At 38.7% G+C, this 19,503-nt stretch overlaps 1 protein-coding gene across 14 annotated transcripts in view; it reads left to right on the top strand.

Moving 5' to 3' along the window:
• Positions 1–19,503, top strand: part of RTTN (rotatin) — a 179,715-nt gene that overhangs the window by 6,599 nt on the left and 153,613 nt on the right. For 13 of the 14 annotated variants that reach the window (XR_013831188.1, XR_013831189.1, XR_013831190.1 and 10 more), the window contains exons 5-9: positions 697–811; positions 1,773–1,923; positions 4,977–5,142; positions 7,415–7,596; positions 9,841–9,956. Coding sequence is in view for 11 of the 14 variants with exons in the window: in XM_079941820.1 (XP_079797946.1) it covers positions 697–811; positions 1,773–1,923; positions 4,977–5,142; positions 7,415–7,596; positions 9,841–9,956 (730 nt within the window). In the remaining 3 variants the exon portion in view is untranslated. Of the gene's footprint in view, positions 1–696; positions 812–1,772; positions 1,924–4,976; positions 5,143–7,414; positions 7,597–9,840; positions 9,957–19,503 lie in introns of those variants that run through there. The other variant, XM_079941817.1, reaches the window with a different exon arrangement.

The following is a 19,503-nucleotide window of genomic DNA, read 5'->3' on the forward strand; positions in this document are numbered from 1 at the left end:
GTAAATTCTCTTGGAATAACATATTGAAGAGGTAGCGTGCCCACGGGGATGGGGCAGGGGTGGTGTTGATCTGTCACTTCTGAGTCAGTCGCTAAGGAGGAGGTATGGTCTCCATTGGGCGCCTGTGGGTGGTGAACTGTGGGTGGACTGGAGCTGGGCTGAGAGCAGGTTTGGTTTCTTGGGGTGAGAGGTGAAGGACTGTGACATCCCTAGGAGGGCACATATTTCAGAGAAGTTCAGAGGTGTCCTCTCCATGAGATAAGAGAGGAGTACCAGTTTCATTCCCCTCGAGTAGGGAAGAGCAGTAAGGAATCTAATTTCTGGAATTTAACTCTGTACTTAGTATGATCTCCTCTGCCTTATTTCCTGATTCATTTAGCAGATTTCATTGATCTCATTTCATGGCATTGTGATAGCCTTTGGGTATACAGTGGTGGATACTGTGTAGTCCCTGCTCTTGAGGAGGTTCTGGTGGGGCTACGAAGTCAACAGGCGGTTTCATAGCACAGGTTATGGGCACATGAAAGAACACACCTACCCCAGGGTTGTTCATTGATTAGGGAGGAGATTTGGGAAGGCTTCCCAGCGCAAGGTGTCTTGGCTGAGACCTGAAGGACTGTGAATAGGTTACTTAGAATCTGGTATAGGTAAATTCTTTTCAAAAATAAATAATACTGTATTTTGTATATTTTGTAGCTCTTTAAGAAGTAGTAACCACACTTTAATCTGGAACACCTGTGAACTGTTGAAAGACGTTATCATGCAAGATTTTCCTGCTGAGATTTTCCTTCAAAGGCCAAAAATTGTTCAGGTGCGTTTCCTCTGTAATAGTTTTAGATTTTGAAACAGGGAAGTTTTTGCAATGAAACACATTTTGCAAAGTAGGAGTCCTTGGGAAGGAAATTTGCACTACCATAGTTAAATAATGAAGTATTTGGTTATTTAGACCACTTACTCTCTAACTTACTTAGATAGTGGTTGTTCTCCTGATAGGAAGTAGTCTCATTTGACACATGCAGTCCAGTTTGACGACCTTGAACTTAACCATTTATGGATCACTTGGGGAGACTAGACCTGGGAAACTGAGGTTGGGCAGCAGTGACCAATCTTAATAGTTAGAATTGCATCACTTTGGGTATCTGGGTGTTTAAGGCACGGTGCTGGATGCTGTGGAAATATGGCAGAGGTGAGCAATGTAGGTGGATTCTTTGCAGTGCAGTTTATTGCATACGTGTATAGCAGAGAGACTGGGATCCCGGGCTGGGATTGTGGTGTGTCCACGGCATCTGGTAAGGCTTGGTACCCTTGCTCTGCAATCACGGGGCTGAGATGGGTGCCAGTGAGTGGCAGCTATTACTTCATACTGTCCCAGCTATGAGTGATAGCAGAGGGAAAGCTGTAAATTATCAAAACATGCAAAATGATTTAGCTCTTTGAGATGTAAGAGGCTTCTTGTGGTTTTTAAAAAGTACTGTGTAACTTAATGTCCTGAATGGGGAATAATTCCCGTGTTCTTCACGATAGGTACTCAACTAACAGTTCAGATATGAGAAACGCTGACTGTTGTATTTAAATTTTATCTTACTTTGACCCATCTTCCTGCATTATGCCAAGTCATTTTTGCCTGTTTCTGTTTCTTATGTTTTATAAATATTTGCACCTTATCTTAATTCCTTTGACTGTTCATTTAACCTCACTTAAGCTCCACATCCTTCTTTGAAAGTCGAGCACTTTGTTCCCTCGATAATTTTTATAGCTCTTCTTTATTGCAGAGCCTTTTATCTCTGTTGAAACTGGCCTTTGGAGGAGATGGAAAACATCGCCTGGCATTGCAGTCAGTGTCCTGCTTGCAGCAGCTGTGCACGTATTTAAGAAACAGACTTAACTTTCACCGAGATCCAAGTTTTTTCTCTAGTAAACAAGGTATTATGTTTGTATATTCCTTGGTCACTGGTGGTATTTGTAGATTCTTCCAAGAACTCCCCATTATATTTACTGTCAGGGTTATTGTGTATACATTTTCACAACATAAATTCCCCATTCCTAAATGTAATCAAATTATCATCTTTGAAAACAAACTGTATGAATGACAGAAGCACTATGATCCCATCCTCTTTTTTTTTGATAAGAGACATTTGCAAGGTGTTTTTCTCCCACATATGCTGAGTGTTGTTGGGAGCTAAGGACCAGGATTCTGAGTGCAGCTATTCATGTGGGACTTTGGGCATTTTAGCAAGTTATATGTTGTGTTAAGAAATTGTTTGGTTTGAAAAATACCTATTTGTATTTTATGAAAACTATTTTTATGCAACTTGTGATGTAGGCAGCTATTATGTGGTAGCAGTGCCAGACTTCTCAGGGAAGAAGCACCACCTAATGGCCAAATAGAGCACTAGGCTGGCCTTGTCAAACCAGCATTTACAGTTTAGGATTTCTGTGCACTTATATAATGCAATATATATTGAAAGTCGAATATTAAATTGTAGTGATCTGTCATCATGCTTCATAGTTAAGCCCTGTTTTGTTGAGAGTTTCACTGATCCCTGTGCTACTTGAATATTTATCCTTTATGTTAGCTTTATTATAGACCTCAGGGGGCGTGGGGTTTTCTCATTAACATTCTTGAGAGCTTGTGAGTACCCCATATTTCATCAGAAAAAGAGTTATAATGTGGGTAAAAATAGTGGATAAATCAGAAGATTTATTCGTGTATTAAATAAATATTTATTTATCACCTACTCTGTGCCAACCGATACTCTAAGCGGTATAACACTGAACAAAACAGATAAGGTTCCCGCCTTTATGAGCTTGTATTGTAGAAGGTTGGGACAGGTAGTAAACAAACAAGTTTTTAGATATGAAGTGCTCAAAGGGAATAAGAAGGGTGATGTGACAGAATGTGACTGGGGATGTGGCTTTCTCGGATAGGATGGTCAGGGAAGGTATCTGACAGGAGGCAAGCTGAAGGGTGAGAAGGAACCTCTGCTTGAGAAGCGGCAGGAAGAGTACTCCAGGAAGGTCAGAGGCCTCGGCCCTGAGGGCCACATGCTTGAGGAACGAAAATCAGGCTGGTGTGGGTAGAGCGTAGTAAGTGGGCTGGGGGTACAGAGAGGGGAATGGGGTGAGGTCAGAGAGGTGGCCCGGGGCCAGGGTGCAGTGGCTCTGGCACACCTTTGTAAGGATTTGATCAGTATATTCCCAGCATTGTGCGACCCTCACCAACATGTTTCCAAACCGTTGTCATCATCCTAAGTGGAAGCTCTGTAACCATTAAGCAGCTCTCCCCATTTCCCCCTTCCCTCTGCAGCCCCTGGTAATCTCTCGTCTATTTTCTGTCTAGGTCCCTAGACTGAGAGCGGGATTGTACAGTATTTATCTGGCTTATCTCAGCGTAATGTTTTCAAAGTTCCCTTATGTTGTAGCACGTGTCAGAACTTCATTTTTACGGCCGAATGACATTCCACTGAATGTACACACCACATTATATTTATGTATTCATCTGTTGGTGGACGTGGGGCTTGTTCCCACCTTTTGACTGTTACGAGTGATGCTGCGGTGAACGCTGGCATATCCGTTCGAGCCTCTGCTTTCGATTCTTTGGGTGTATACCAGAGCAGAACCGCTGGGCCATAGGTTGATTCTACGTTTAGCTTTCTGAGGGACCGCCAAACGTGTCCCACGGCGGCTGCGCCGTTTGACATTCCCACTAGCAGCGTATGAGGCTTCCAGTTTCGCCACAGCCTCGCCAAAACTTGTTTCTTTTTCTTTCTTTTTTGTTAACTGTAATCCTCCTAGTAGGTGTGAGGTGGTATCTCATTGTGATTTTGATTTGCATTTCCCTAATGACTAGTGACTCTCTAGTGACTTTTCATGTGTTAACTGGCTATTCGTATATCTTTGGAGAAATGTCTATTAAAGTTTTTTGCCCGTTGTTAAATTGGGATGGTTGACTTCTTGTTTTTGTTGAGTTTTGGGAGTTATTTATATATCCTGGATACTAAAACCTTATCAGGTATATGATTTGCAGATATTTTCTCCCATTCTGTAGGTTGTTACTTTCTTTTTTTTTTGAAGATCTATTTATTATTTATTTATTTTATTTATTTTTGGGTGCGTTGGGTCTTCGTCGCGGCACACGGGATCTTTGTTGAGGCATGCGGGATCTTTTGTTGTGGCGTGCAGGCTTCTCTTTAGTTGTGGCATGCAGGTTTTCTCTCCTCTAGCGGTGGCGTGCAGGTTTTCTCTCTCTGGCAGTGGTGCGTGGGCTCCAGGGCCCGTGGGCTCTGTAGTTTGCAGCACGCAGGCTCTCTAGTTGAGGCGCGTGAGCTCAGTAGTCGTGGCGTGTGGGCTTAGTTGCCCTGCGGCATATGGGATCTTAGCTCCTGGACTAGGGGTGGAACCTGCGTCCCCTGCATTATAAGGCAGATTCTTTACCACTGGGCCACCAGGGTCCCGGTTGTTACTTTCTTGTTAATGTCCTTTGATGCATAAAAATTTTAAACTTTGTTGAAGTCCAATTTATCTCTGTTTTCTTTGGTTGTTTGTGTTTTTGGTGTCATATCTAAAAACTCATTGCCAAATCCAAGGTCATGGTGACCCACCCCTATGTTTTCTGCTGAGAGCTTTACGGTTTTAACTCATATTTAGGTTGTCGATCCATTTTGAATTAATTTTTGCACAAGGTTTGAGGTAGGGTCTCTGGGAGGGTTTTAAGCGGGAGAGTGCATGATTCGGTCTCTAATGTTGTAAGTCAACAGTGTTGACTAAAAGGTTCTGTGTAATCAGGTCAATTAGACATGAACCTAAGTGTGCTAAGGGAGTATTGCAGAAAAGGTTGACTTTTACTTTTACCTCATAGAAGCATTTCTACTATCTTAATTTTGTTAATTTTTTTTCCTGAAGAATGACAAGAACTACATAATTAGTAATCTGTCTCTACCAAGGAATAATTTTATTCTTTTTTTTTTCCCCCCCAGATACAGTTTCCCAAAATTCTTCTCTGTCTTATTGTCATGAAGCAAGAGTCACTCATCATTCCCAGAATCCTTCTCCAGGAAGCAGCAGCCCTCGGCCTTCTGTGGTGGGACGCACAGGCCAGCGACCCAGAGGAGATGGCCAGGATTGGGACGCTGTGTCTTCCAGGTGACTGTAGGAAAGCCAGGTTAACTTGTGTGTGTGTTTCAGTTTTAGAGGAAGATTGTTGTTTTGCTGTTGTTTTGCTCTTTAGTCTTTTCTTTTGAAACATTAACACAGGTATTGGCCTTGTGTTAAACCAGTGACTTTCATACTTTTTTGACCATGACCCCCAGTAAGAAACAAGTGTTATACTGCAACTCGGTACTCAGTACACAGACATATACTCTGTGTATGTGTGCGTGTGCATCTGTGTGTGTCCACTGAAAAAATGTTCACAAAATTGTTCTCTCATTCTGTGTTACACAGTGCATTTGTGTTTCATCCAAAAAATGGTGATTCTGACCCACTGAATCGTTTTTAGCAGCCACAAATGGAGCGTTATCTAGTTTAAAAGCATAGTTTTAAATGCTGTATACTTTTTGATAACATTTTAAGCCCATTTTTGTAAGTTTAATCATAATTTAAATGCATTGGTGTTTACTATTAAAGGGAATGATTGGAGAATCTATAAAACAAAGTCCCCTTCAAGGTGCACAGTTACGGTATTTTATTCGTTGGTGTAAAGAAAGATATTTATATATCTAGTTTTCTTAAAGGGATTAGCGTGGTATTTGTGTGTTATCTCATTAGGCTCCAAGCATCTTAAAACCTCTTTTTTTTTCATTTATTTATTTTATTTTTATTTATTTTTGGCTGCATTGGGTCTTCATTGCTGTGTGCGGGCTTTCTCTAGTTGCGGCGAGCGGGGGCTACTTTTTGTTTGTGGTGTGCAGGCTTCTCGTCGCGGTGGCTTCTCTTGTTCTGGAGCACGGGCTCTAGGTGCGTGGTCTTCAGTAGTTGTGGCTCGCGGGCTCTAGAGCGCAGGCTCAGTAGTTGTGGCGCATGGGCTTCGTTGCTCGCGGCATGTGGGATCTTCCCGGACCAGGGCTGGAACCTGTTTCCCCTGCGTTGGCAGGCGGATTCTTAACCACTGCGCCACCAGAGAAGCTCTTAAAAAGCTCTTTTTAAGTCTTTTCTTTACTGTCATTCTGCTAAATGCTCAGTGAGACCAGCACTTGTCTGTTGGCTTGATTATTTTCTTGTGACGTGGCTACTGCTGCTCCAGGCTAACACTGACTCAGTCTTGCTGTGTGTTCGGTGTTACGTCAAGTGCTTCATGTGCTTTGCCTCCTGTGGTAGTCCTCGTAACAGTCCTATAATAGAATTGGTATTATTATCATCATTTATAGAAAAGCCTGAGGTTTGGAGAGGCTGGGAGCCAAGCCCCAGTTTATACAGTTGGTGAAGAGGGGGGCAGGGGTGTGGGCAGTACATGGTCTGGGAGCCTGTGCTCCTCGTCCTTACCGGGTGGCTGCTGTCGATCAGGTGTGGTTTTTCTCTTTACCTCATTCTCTGAGCTATATCTAGTGCGCTACATGCTTTTCACTCCTGAGTGAACGTACTCCTGCGCCCTTTCAGAGTTTGAGAGAAGCCCAGCTTATTTCCATATTTTGGGATGCTTGGTATATTGGAATTGAAGAAATGACAAAATGTATTAAAATTGGGGAGTTTTACACGTTCAGTAGTGTTAGTGCATCTCTGTGATTCAGCTTCAGTTGTGGATAACATCAAAAGTCAACGTTTTGAGGTGCTTTGTAAATGGGAAGTTCAAGCCCTTCTGTAGCACTTTTATCCCCACCCCACTCCTTTACACCCAAGGTAATTTTTTTTATAAAGTAAGCCAAGAAGGGATGTTCCATTTTGGGGTACATTTCCAAAATCATATGATGTTGACTGTACTAAATAAAGTAATCCATTTCTCATCATGTTTTTCTGGCATTTTCTAGCATTCTTCAGTTGCTAACATTGGCTTACTTAGAACATTTGGTGAAAATCACAGAAAATCTAGGAAACCGTACGAACTATTTAGTTTTGCCTTTATAAGTTACGGAAGAACTTTGCTATGAATCTGTTTGCTTTCCTTTAGAAATGGATGGGTTATCAGTGTTCATGTTGATTGCTGCTATAGGAATGTTGACACGTTTGGAGAACATCAGTTTGAAAAGCAACATATAAAAAAAGCATTCTTGGTTTCACTTACAATTTTGAGCCATCTTTATGGAATTTAATCTCATAAATTTGTCAAGGTTTCTGTAAATCTGACCAGAATTGTTTCATGGAGCAATATAATTGTGCACGGTATGAGTCTCCTAATATTCCAGGCAGCAGCTCTGCAGTAAATCTGCTTGTGGGCTGTTTCCATACTCAAGGTTTATTATTATCCTTGTCTACTTTACAGTGGAAGTAGTAGTCACGCTCATGTCAACTCAAGGGTCTCCATCCCTTCCCCTTTGGACATGGTGCACCTGGACCTGCCAGAGCTGGAGGCTGAGGACACGCTAGAGCTGCAGTTCCAGCAGCTGAGCCTGCCCCAGCTCTGCGTCTCCATCCTGGAGTGTGCCGTTCCTCTCTTAAGAACAGGTTGGTTGTGCTTGAAGTCAGTAGTTCCTTTTGTATACTTTGTGTTTGTTTTGTCTATTTTCTAGGACTCTAATTTTTCTCATTTTTGCTTTCTATCTGTCTTCGGACCTTTAAAATCTGGATTTACTTATCTTTTGGGGTACAAATTCCTAAGAACTTAGTAAGGTCTTTATTATCCCTTAATTAAACGTGGATGCCATGGAGCGCTTTTCAGATAGAGTATCCCCTTCCATTGCTGGCCTTTTATTGCACAGACTTCCATTTGTGTGTGGCTATTTTAAAGGTAAGCACTGAAAAAACAATGCAACTGGAGTAAGTTAGAGAAGATGGATTGGCATGAATAGACCAGAATAAAAAACTCTTTGGCTTTTGCTCTTTAGAAATTTTTTGAGTTGCTTTCAGTTGTTCACTCCTCCTACTTGGTTTTTACTTGAGCTATGAAACATGTTAAAAACCGTAACAGACCCAACACTGGATTTGTACCTTTGCAGTAATTTCTTTTTCTTAAAAAACAAAACAAAACTCAGAAAACCCAAACGTTCTGGAGTTACATTTTCTCTCATGTGCTGGGTAAGTTTGCAAAGATGTACTGTAGTGTACACTGGGATGTCGTTGTGATTTTAGTGGAGAGTGATAAGAAGGATAACAATGTGGCCAGTGTCCAACAGAGCCTAGTAATCAAACAAGTTACCACACATTGAGTACCTGCCGTGCTCGGCTACCGGATGTGGTCTTGTGCACATTATTTTATGCACTCCTCACACCAACCCATTTTATACATCCCTTAGTGGTAATTACTGCTTTTCTCCCTGTTTTACAATGAGGGAGCTGAGGTTTAGAGTGCTTTAGAAACTTATCCAAAGTCAAACAGTGAAGAACAGAGGCTTGAACTACGGTTCTGAGACCAAAGTGCATGCATTTTGCAAGGTGAAGAAAGGTTTGGAATAAATAATGATTTTTATTCTCTAAATATATACATTTTAAGTAGTTGATAAACTTGTCAAAATACAAGATAAACAGGTTTTGCTTTTTTTCGTTTATACTGGCTGAGTAAAAAATCTGTCCCATGCTGATGGTTCTTTAAGTCCTATGACTATTCTTTGCCTGCTTGGAAGTGATAGGGAAGAAGGCCGGAGGTAGGTGTATATTTGGGAACATGAACAATTTTTTTTTATTCTGAAGAAAACTCTATACCTTAACTTCTCACTGACTGAAGAATTCTGCTTCCAGGAGTGAGGAATACATATTAATTCATGTACTAATAATGTGACGTGAAGGAAGATCTGAACTTCGGCATCATCAAGTGTATATGTTTGTCTGCATGGTGTACTGAGGAGAACAGTTTTAGATTTAATGATTTTGCATTTAACCTTTTCTTAATTTGCTGTAAAAAGTCAGATTGATAATTATAGAGCTGTATCATGGTACATAAAATTTTCTAAATGTTCTCTTGCCCTTTTGTGGGAAATTATTGCATAATTTGCATTTGTTCAGTGTCGTAAGAGATTTCTAAGAGAATTTGCTCCAGCTGTTCTCATGAAACAATTAATCTAGACCCTTATGATCTGGTAGTTTGTTTTACTTTTATTCATTAGAAATTGACCTTTGGTATGTGGGACAGGAAAGTCTTGATTGAACATTCACCTTACTTAGAATTATGGGTGGTGGAATTCCTTTGTTATTCTATCTCTGTGGAGAAGGGAGATTGCTCAGGTGGGTGTGACTCTGACAGCACAGTTTCCTCCGGAATGTTTTTAGAGTTTAAGGTGAGTGTAGGTTTCCCAGGCAACTCCTGTGTAGGAAACTACTAATTCATGACAAGGCTTAAACCTTCTAGTCCTAAGTGGGAAATTTATTAGACTGCATCTTCTCAACTAAACCTGTGCTTTGTCACCTATTATATGTAACATGGATGGTCTCTGAATCTGAAAAGTTATTTTGATCTGTCTCACAGTACTTTTAGTTAGATTATTGTTATACTCTTCCTGAGTATCTTTCCCACTTAAGAGCACATTTGATTTTTTGTAGTTAAATAGAGTTATGATTGAAACAGAAGTCTAATGGTGATTGCATATTGTGACTTCCCTATTCGTCTCTTTTAAACAATTCTAAAAACATCAAAAAATAAAAAGAGAAATAGGAACTTGGGGGCATTAGCTAACCAGAGGATTGAGCAATATGATGTTCAGCTTTATTTGAATTAACTTTATTTTTCTTCTCTCTCTCTCCTATTTGTATTCCTAGGTAGTAGACAGATGATAATAAGAGTTCTGGAATTGCTTGCAGAGGATATGGTACTTATTGGTGAAGCGATTTCAGCAGATATCTGGGATGACAGCAGTCTTTTTGCTATAGATATGGTGAGAATCAAGGTTTTCCTTGGGATGTGGGTAATAATATTAGTATTTTATTTTATCTTGGTCCTTTTAAGCTGGTTTCATTGTCTCATTAGTCTTTGAAAACTTTCTTTGTTTTAGACACAACAGATCCCAGGCTTATTTTGTGCATAGTCTGGAATAGGCCATTTCTCCAGAGATTCTGGTTACTTTTAATGCGGGAAATGTATATCAAGACCAAAAACAGGCCATTAGGGCTGCTTGTAGTTACAGTGATATCATTCTTTCCCTTCAGTAATAGAACCTAGGAAATCTGTATTTTAAAAAAACTCATGAATTCAGACTCTGCTACTTCTGAACTTCAACTTGTATTTCTTTGCTTGGACTTTATTGTCCTTCATAGATTCTTAGCAACATCAACATAATTGCTTATTAGTTTTAACCTTCAGCATAAAGTAAGTGATTTCACAGTAGCAGTATTAGTATCACTGTGGTCAATAACTAATAAAGTTCAGGATTTTCTTGCAGTTCTTTTTGACTTAGACTAAATCTCACTAAGTATATAAAGTCAAAATTCTGTGCCTTAAAGTCACTCAAAAGAATTATTTTCTCTGTTACCAATTCAGTATACAGTTAGATTTTTGTTTCAATTTGTTTTCATTTTTGGGAATTGTTTTCTCTTCATAAAAATGTAACTCAGGGGTGTCTCCCTGCCATCCTGTTTTCTAGTTTATTTTTTACATTTTTATTTTAGTTTTTGCAAATGTAAGAAAATAAGTACATAGATTCTTATTCCCCTTCTCACATCTTACATAAAAGGTGGTATATCATATACAGTTTCATACCTTGTTTTTACAACGTAAGAGTAAATCCTGTATAGTAATTAGACTTATTGTTGTGACCATTATGTATAGAAATATTGAGTCACTATGTTGTGTAAGTCAATTATTCTTCAAAAACAAGCAAAGAAACGAACTCAGAGAAAAAAAAGATCAGACTTGTGATTAACAGAGGTGAGAAGTAGGGAGAGGGGGAATTGAATGAAGGTGATCAAAGGTACAGATTTTCAGTTTTAAGATGAATAAATACTAGGATGTAATGCACAACTGCTGTGTGTTATGTATGAAAGTTGCTAAGAGAGTGAATCCTGAGGGTCTCATCACAAGGAAAGGAAACTGTTTTTCTATCTCTCTAATTTTGTTTCTATGTGAGATGATGGATGTTCACCAAACTTAATGTGGTCATCATTTCATGATGTATGTAAGTCAAATCATTAAGCTCTGCACTTTAAACTTATACAGTGCTATATGTCAACTATATCTCAATAAAACTGGAAGAGAAAATAATGCATCCTGGATAGATGGATGGATGTAAACATAGGCATGGAGATTATTCTGTGTTCATATGTGAAGATCTTCATTCTTTTTTACAGGCTGCGACTGCTTCACTGTGTATTTATTCACTCAATAAACATATTGATAGACATAATTGCTAACAAAAATGTGAAATGAGTAATGTGCATTTTTTAAAATTAATTAATTTATTTTTGGCTGTGTTGGGTTTTTGTTGCCGTGCACGGGCTTTCTCTAGTTGTGGTGATCGGGGGCTACTCTTCGTTGCATTGTGTGGGCTTCTCATTGCGGTGGCTTCTCTTGTTGCAGAGCACGGGCTCTGTGGTGTGCAGGCTTCAGTAGTTGTGGCACATGGGCTTCAGTAGTTGTGGTTCGCGGGCTCTAGAGTGCAGGCTCAGTAGTTGTGGCACACGGGCTTAGTTGCTCCATGGCATGTGGGATCTTCCCGGACCAGGGCTTGAACCTGTGTCCCCTGCATTGGCAGGCGGATTCTTAACCCCTGTGCCACCAGGGAAGCCCTCCCCCAATTTTTTTTATTTACACAAATCTTTTGAAAAGAAACACAACTGAAACATTTTACAGTAGGTGTAATATATTGTTTCAAGTCCTACAATTTATTTATAAAATAGGGATAATAGTTCTTATCTTAGTTTTTCGTTCGTCCTTAAGGTTATCACATTATTCTGTAGTACTTTTAGAAGGTTTTCACATATTGAAGGTTTTCAACAAGTGAGTTTTCCTTGAGAAGTGTGAAGAATGTTTTATCAGTTGCTTCTTAAAATAGCTCAAGTTTCTTGGCCAGAACATTTATCTGTAAAAGTTAGTCATTCATTTTTAACTTTTGGCTGCTGATCTTTTATGATTCAATGAATTATTTTTACTTTAAAGGTTAAATCTGTTGTGCAAGTGCCAATTGGTATGTTAGAAATGTTAAATAGTACTGCTGGAAATTATATTTGACTTATTTAAAAGAATAAATGCTTCCTAGGAAAAATCTCATCCCTTTGGGCTATATATTAATAGAAGCAGACAATTAAGTAGAATTCCTTAATGTCCCTACTTTTGTGAGGTTTACACAGAAGGCAGAAGCATATTTTTGTCGTGTCGTTAAAGGAACGAAGTAATAAATGTTGACCAATTCAGTAATTAAATGCATGTAGATATGTAATCAATTCTCTAGATCTTTCCAAATAGTGCTAATAGCATTCACGTCTGGAATTCCATAACTCAGTTTATGTAAGCATAGTCAAAGAAATTTTTTCTCCATAAATTGAATATTTTTATTTCAGTCGAAATAAATAAAAGAAAAAATATTTTCACTGAAATTATATTTTGTTAAAATAAAAAAATTTTTTGGTAAGCACTTGTAAAAGTTAGGATGACCTGAAGTATGTCATCCTTTTTTTGCCTACCTATGAAATTAAGTTTGTTTTTTCCTTATTCACATGGTAAGTTAGGTTCACGGGAGTAAGGAAGGCTCTTTTCCTCATGCCAGATAACCCCAGACTCTTGGGGCTGTTTTCTGTTCGTTTTTTGCCTTTCTTCTTTCTGTCACTGCTGTCACTCAGTGTCACGAAAAGCAGTGTTTTCTCCTTCTTTATGACTCATTCCTTCTAAATTCCCATCTGACCTGCTGTGAGCTGGTAACTTAGATTTCCAGGCATGTTGGAAGAATTGCTGGTTGAAGTTCAAGTGAAGTGGAGAGGATTATGAAAGTTTCTAGAGAGAAGGGCTTGGTATCCAGTAAGGGCTCAAGAAGGGGAATTGAACCAGGTTGTGAATTTATAATTGGCTGAGTGGAATCTCTAATTAGCATATGCTTTTCCTGCTACTGCCGCCAGTCCAGAGACAGGTGTTTTAGTTCACCAAACATTCTTTGATTGCTCATTATATGCTAGTGATAAAAGGAATACTTCCTGCCGTATCAGTAAACAAAGGATGTCACAGTCATCAGTGATTGCAGCCACCTCCGATGGTGAGCTGGTGAGCCGTGAGGAAACTCAGGAAGGAAAAGAATACCTGCCATCTAGCAGCCATCAGACTGCAATGATTTCAGTGAACTCAGACTCTTGCATCTTCCCGTGCACAGAAAAGCGCTAAATTCCTTAACTTGAGATATCTGGTTTTCTTTAATTAACAGTAATCTTTTGACATTCAGACTCCCTGCCCTTTGTTACAAAACTCCCATGTATCCTGGCTCCCCACCTCGCCTCCACGGAGCAGTTCTCTCAGGGTTACTTGAGATGCGGCCTCCTGGCCTTGAAGTCCTAAAAATTCCTGCTGAATAAAACATAACTCTCAGCTTTTAGGTTGTGAATAATTTTTTAGTCAACCCTGGGCCCTGGGGGTGCAAGATGAATAAGCAGCAATTGTTTTCACTCTTGTGGGAATTAGATAAAAAATTGACTGTATTCCCCATGCTGTACATTTCATCCCCATGACTCATTTATTTTGAAATTTGCAGTTTGTACCTCTTAATCTCTCTCACCTATTTCACTCATTCCCCCCCTCTCTTCCCCTCTGGCAGCTACCTGTTCGTTCTCTGTGTCTATGAGTCTGTTTCTGTTTTGAAGTTTGTTCATTTGTTTTTTAGATTCCAAATATAAGTGAAATCATATGTTTTTTGTCTTTATCTGCCTTATTTCACTTAGCATAATACTTTCTGGGTCGGTCCATCTGTGTTGTCACAACTGGCAATATTTCATTCTTTTTTATGGCTGATTAATATTCCATTGTATGTATATGTGTGTATGTGTTTGTGTACATATGTGCCACATCTTCTTTATCCATTTGTCTGTCGATGGTCACTTAGGTTGTTTCCATATCTTGGCTGTTATAAATAGAGCTGCTCTAAATGTTGGGGGGCACGTCTCTTTGAGTTGGTGTTTTCATTTTTTTTGGATATAAACCCAGGAGTGGAATTGTTGGATTATACAGTAATTCTTGTTTTAGTTTTTTGAGGAATCTCCATGCTTTTTTCTATGGCGGCTGCATCGATTTACATTCTCACCAACAGTGTACAGGGGATCCCTTTTCTCCACATCCTTGTCAACATTTGTATTAGTGGTCTTTTTGTTGATAGCCATTCTGATAGGTGTGAGGTGATATCTCACTGTTGTTCTGATTTGCATTTCTCTGACTAGTAATGTTGAGTATCTTTTCATGTGCCAAGGGTGCTTTGAAAACACTCCCAGCCGAGAATCTCAGGGAGGGCTTTGTGTAAATTGTGGCTGAGCTGAGTTGAAATTACGAATACGATTCGGCTAAGAAAGTAAAGGTAGGGCTTTTTGTCTGGCGGAGGGAAAGAGAATGATGGGGAGGAATGAATAGTGCTGATTGGTGGTCAAGGCTAGGGCTATTGGGAGGAGTGCAAGCAACCAGAGCATAAAACGTGAGGTGGATGTGGTGGGAGAGAGGCTGGAGGGTTCAGGTGGGGTCTGCTCACAGAAGGCTTTTGACGTGCTGCTGAGTAGTTTGGCTGTCATTCTGCAGGCAGGATGAGCTTGCTCTTAAACATAGAAGTGCCTGGTGAGACTTGCATGCAGAACAGTAATTGGCTGCCTTGTAGAAGGGGAGTGGGGAGTGTGAGGCTGGGAGCATATGGGGGAGAGTCACTTATTTCAGATGCTTTACAGAATCCAAAACCTGTTTTATATTGTGCAGATAGTGGAGATATTGTGTTTGCACTATAAATTCTGTTTTATTGGGAATATTTAGAATATTTTGTTCATCTGATATTTTAAGTCTGTAATTTTGTAAAAGCTTTGACTATCCTCTGAAAACTGGCTCTTTTTTTTTTTTTCTGCATCAACTACTTTACAGCTGTTTAAATATCTTTAGCCCAGCAAATTAAAACTGTGGACCAGATAGTATTGTTTTAAAATCCTTTCTTTTCTTAAAACATTAAAAACAAAACACTGGGCTTCCCTGGTGGCGCAGTGGTTGAGAGTCCGCCTGCTGATGCAGGGGATGCAGGTTCGTGCCCCAGTCCGGGAAGATCCCACATGCCGTGGAGCGGCTGGGCCCGTGAGCCATGGCTGCTGAGCCCGCGCATCCGGAGCCTGTGCTCCGCAACGGGAGAGGCCACAACAGTGAGAGGCCCGCGTACTGCAAAAACAAAACAAAACAAAACAAAAAAAACACTTTTTTTTTTTTTGGCTTGGAAGAAGTGTTGCAAATAGTAAAAGCTGCAAGACTGATTCTTATAGTATTTAATACTTCCTTTTTATACTATTTTGAGAAGTATGTCAATTCATCATTAGAATTAGCAAGGTTATTTGAAACAATTTCACAAGTAAATAGATTTTTAGAAAAAGCCTTGCAATACTGAGGTCTTAAATGTGTTCATTGATTTAAATTGTAAATTGTCAAACTTAGTCTTGAATAACAGAGATATGTTGTTTGTAGATGTAGAAAAGTATTTTAATGGAGAAGCACTGGGTGAAAAATTGCCTGTCCATGTAATAAGACTGTCACTGTGTTTCTAATTTGTTTTCTCTAGACCAGTGGTTATTAATATAAGTGCTATTAAAATTTTCTATTTTAATTTTGTAAGGGTGGCCCTACATTTGGTTGAAATTTTTAACTTTTAGTTTTATTTCCGTGGGCTCAAAGAACATAGTCTTAAATATACATTGACCATTTTTTGCGATTAAGTAAATGGCTAGTTTTATAAAGTCAGTGTTCCTTGGAAACTCGAGGAGTTGTAGTCTTTGAAATGTTCAAAGTTTATATCTGTTTAATTTATTAATTAAGGTAAAAAAGACTGAGTTAAAACCTTTAAATCCAACTTCAGGTTTTGCCTCTTATTTATGTTATTCAGACCACAATGACTCATTCATGTTGGGTCTTTACTCTCTATTATGCACTTCATCAATAGAAAATTACCTAATTTATCTAATTTTTTTTGTTCTGAATTATTGATTATTTATATTTCATACATTTTTGTTCATATTTCACTACACTAGTTTTTCTTTGAATTTTATTTTATGTGTTTTTTTATACAGCAGGTCCTTATTAGTCATCAGTTTTATACACATCAGTGTATACATGTCAATCCCAATCTCCCAGTTCATCCCACCACCACCCCCACCCCGCCACTTCCCCCCTTGGTGTCCATACGTTTGTTCTCTACATCTGTGTCTCTATTTCTGCCCTGCAAACTGGTTCATCTGTACCATTTTTCTAGGTTCCACATATATGTGCTAACATACGATATTTGTTTTTCTCTTTCTGACTTACTTCACTCTGTATGACAGTCTCTAGATCCATCCACGTCTCTACAAATGACCCAATTTCGTTCCTTTTTATGGCTGAGTAATATTCCATTGTATATATGTACCACATCTTCTTTATGCATTCGTCTGTCGATGGGCATTCAGGTTGCTTCCATGTCCTGGCTATTGTAAATAGTGCTGCAATGCACATTGGGGTACATGACTCTTTGAATTCTGGTTTTCTCAGGGTATATGCCCAGTAGTGGGATTTCTGGGTCGTATGGTAGTTCTAATTTTAGTTTTTTAAGGGACCTCCATACTGTTCTCCATAGTGGCTGTATCAATTTACATTCCCACCAACAGTGCAAGAGGGTTCCCTTTTCTCCACACCCTCTCCAGCATTTATTGTTTGTAGATTTTTTGATGATGCCCATTCTCACTGGTGTGAGGTGTTACCTCATTGTAGTTTTGATTTGCATTTCCCTAATAATTAGTGACGTTGAGCATCCTTTCATGTGTTTCTTGGCAATCTGTATATCTTCTCTGGAGAAATGTCTGTTTAGGTCTTCTGCCCGTTTTTGGATTGGGTTGTTTGTTTGTTTTATATTGAGCTACTAGAGCTGTTTATATATTTTGGAGATTAATCCTTTGTCTGTTGATTCGTTTGCAAATATTTTCTCCCATTCTGAGGGTTGTCTTTTCGTCTTGTTCGTAGTTTTCTTTGCTTTGCAAAAGCTTTTAAGTTTCATTAGGTCTTGTTTGTTTATTTTTGTTTTTATTTCCATTTCTCTAGGAGGTGGATCAAAAAGGATCTTGTTGTGATTTATGTCAAAGAGTGTTCTTCCTATGTTTTCCTCTAAGACTTTTCTAGTGTCCAGCCTTACATTTAGGTCTTTAATCCTTTTGAGTTTATTTTTGTGTATGGTGTTAGGGAGTGTTCTAATTTCATTCTTTTACATGCAGCTGTCCAGTTTTCCCAGCACCACTTCTTGAAGAGACTGTCTTTTCTCTATTTTATATCCTTGCCTCCTTTGTCATAGATTAGTTGACCATAGGTGCATGGGTTTATCTCTGGGCTTTCTCTCCTGTACCATTTATCTATATTTCTGTTTTTGTGCCAGTACCCTATTTTCTTGATTACTGTAGCTTTGTAGTATAGTCTGAAGTCAGAGAGTCTGATTCCTCCAGCTCCGTTTTTCTTTCTCAAGATTGCTTTGGCTATTCGGGATCTTTTGTGTTTCCATACAAATTGTGAAATTTTTTGTTCTAGTTCTGTGAAAAATGCCATTGGTAGTTTGATAGGGATTGCACTGAATTTGTAGATTGCTTTTGGTAGTGTAGTCATTTTCACAATGTTGATTCTTCCAATCCAAGAACGTGGTATATCTCTCCATCTGTGTTGTCTTTGGTTTCTTTCATCAATGTCTTATAGTTCTCTGAGTACAATCTTTTACCTCCTTAGATAGGCTTATTCCTAGGTGTTTTATTCTTTTTTTTTGCAGTGGTGAATGGGATTGTTTCCTTAATTTAGCTTTCACATTTTTCATCATTAGTATAGGAATACAAGAGATTTCTGTGCATTAATTTTGTATCCTGCAACTTTACCAAATTCGTTGATTAGCTCTAGTAGTTTTCTGGTAGCGTCTTTAGGATTCTCTATGTATAGTATCATGTAATCTGCAAACAGTGACAGTTTTACTTCTTCTTTTCCAATTTGTATTCCTTTTATTTATTTTTCTTCTCTGATTGCTGTGGCTAGGACTTCCAAAACTATGTTGAATAATAGTGGTGAGAGTGGACATCCTTGTCTTGGTCCTGATCTTAGAGGAAATGCTTTCAGTTTTTCACTATTGAGAATGATGTTTGCTGTGGCTTTGTCATATATGGCCTTTATTATGTTGAAGTAGGTTCCCTCTATGCCCAATTTCTGGAGAGTTTTTATCATAAATGGGTGTTGAATTTTGTCAAAAGCTTGTTCTGCAGCTATTGAGATGATCATATGGTTGTTCTTCAGTTTGTTAATATGGTGTATCACATTGATTGATTTGCGTATATTGAAGAATCCTTGCATCTCTGGGATAAATCCCACTTGATCATGGTGTATGATCCTTTTAATGTGTTGTTGGATTCTGTTTGCTAGTATTTTGTTGAGGATTTTTGCATCTATATTCATCAGTGCTATTGGTCTGTAACTTTCTTTTTTTGTAGTATCTTTGTCTGGTTTGGGTATCAGGGTGATGGTGGCCTCATAGAAAGAGTTTGGGAGTGTTCCTTCCTCTGCAATTTTTTGGAAGAGTTTGAGAACGATGGGTGTTAGCTCTTCTCTAAATGTTTGATAGAATTCACCTGTGAAGCCATCCGGTCCTGGACTTTTTGTTTGTTGGAAGATTTTTAATCACAGTTTCGATTTCATTACTTATGATTGGTCTGTTCATATTTTCTATTTCTTCCTGTTTAGTCTTGGAAGGTTATTACCTTTCTAAGAATTTGTCCATTTCTTCCAGGTTGTCCATTTTATTGGGATAGAGGTGCTTGTAGTAGTCTCTTAGGATGCTTTGTATTTTTGCGGTGTCTGTTGTAACGTCTCCTTTTTCATTTCTAATATTATTGATTTGAGTCCTCTCCGTCTTTTTCTTGATGAGTCTGGCTAAAGGTTTATCAATTTTGTTTATCTTCTCAAAGAACCAGCTTTTAGTTTATTGATCTTTGCTATTGTTTTCTTTGTTTCTATTTCGTTTATTTCTGCTCTGATCTTTAAGATTTCTTTCCTTCTACTACGTTTGGGTTTTGTTTGTACTTCTTTCTCTAGTTCCTTTAGGTGTAAGGTTAGATTGTTTATTTGAGATTTTTCTCACTAATTTTTAACCTTTTATGTACAAAGATAATGTCTTTTTTGTATGTGTAGATTATTTTTGATTTTTACTTCAGTGTGAAATCATATTTCACTTACAGGGAAATTTAATCTTTTTTAGTACAGTTATTATACTTGGTCTTCATGCAGAA

Source organism: Stenella coeruleoalba (genome assembly GCF_951394435.1).
Source record: "Stenella coeruleoalba genome assembly, chromosome: 14".
Taxonomy (NCBI): Eukaryota; Metazoa; Chordata; class Mammalia; order Artiodactyla; family Delphinidae; genus Stenella; species Stenella coeruleoalba.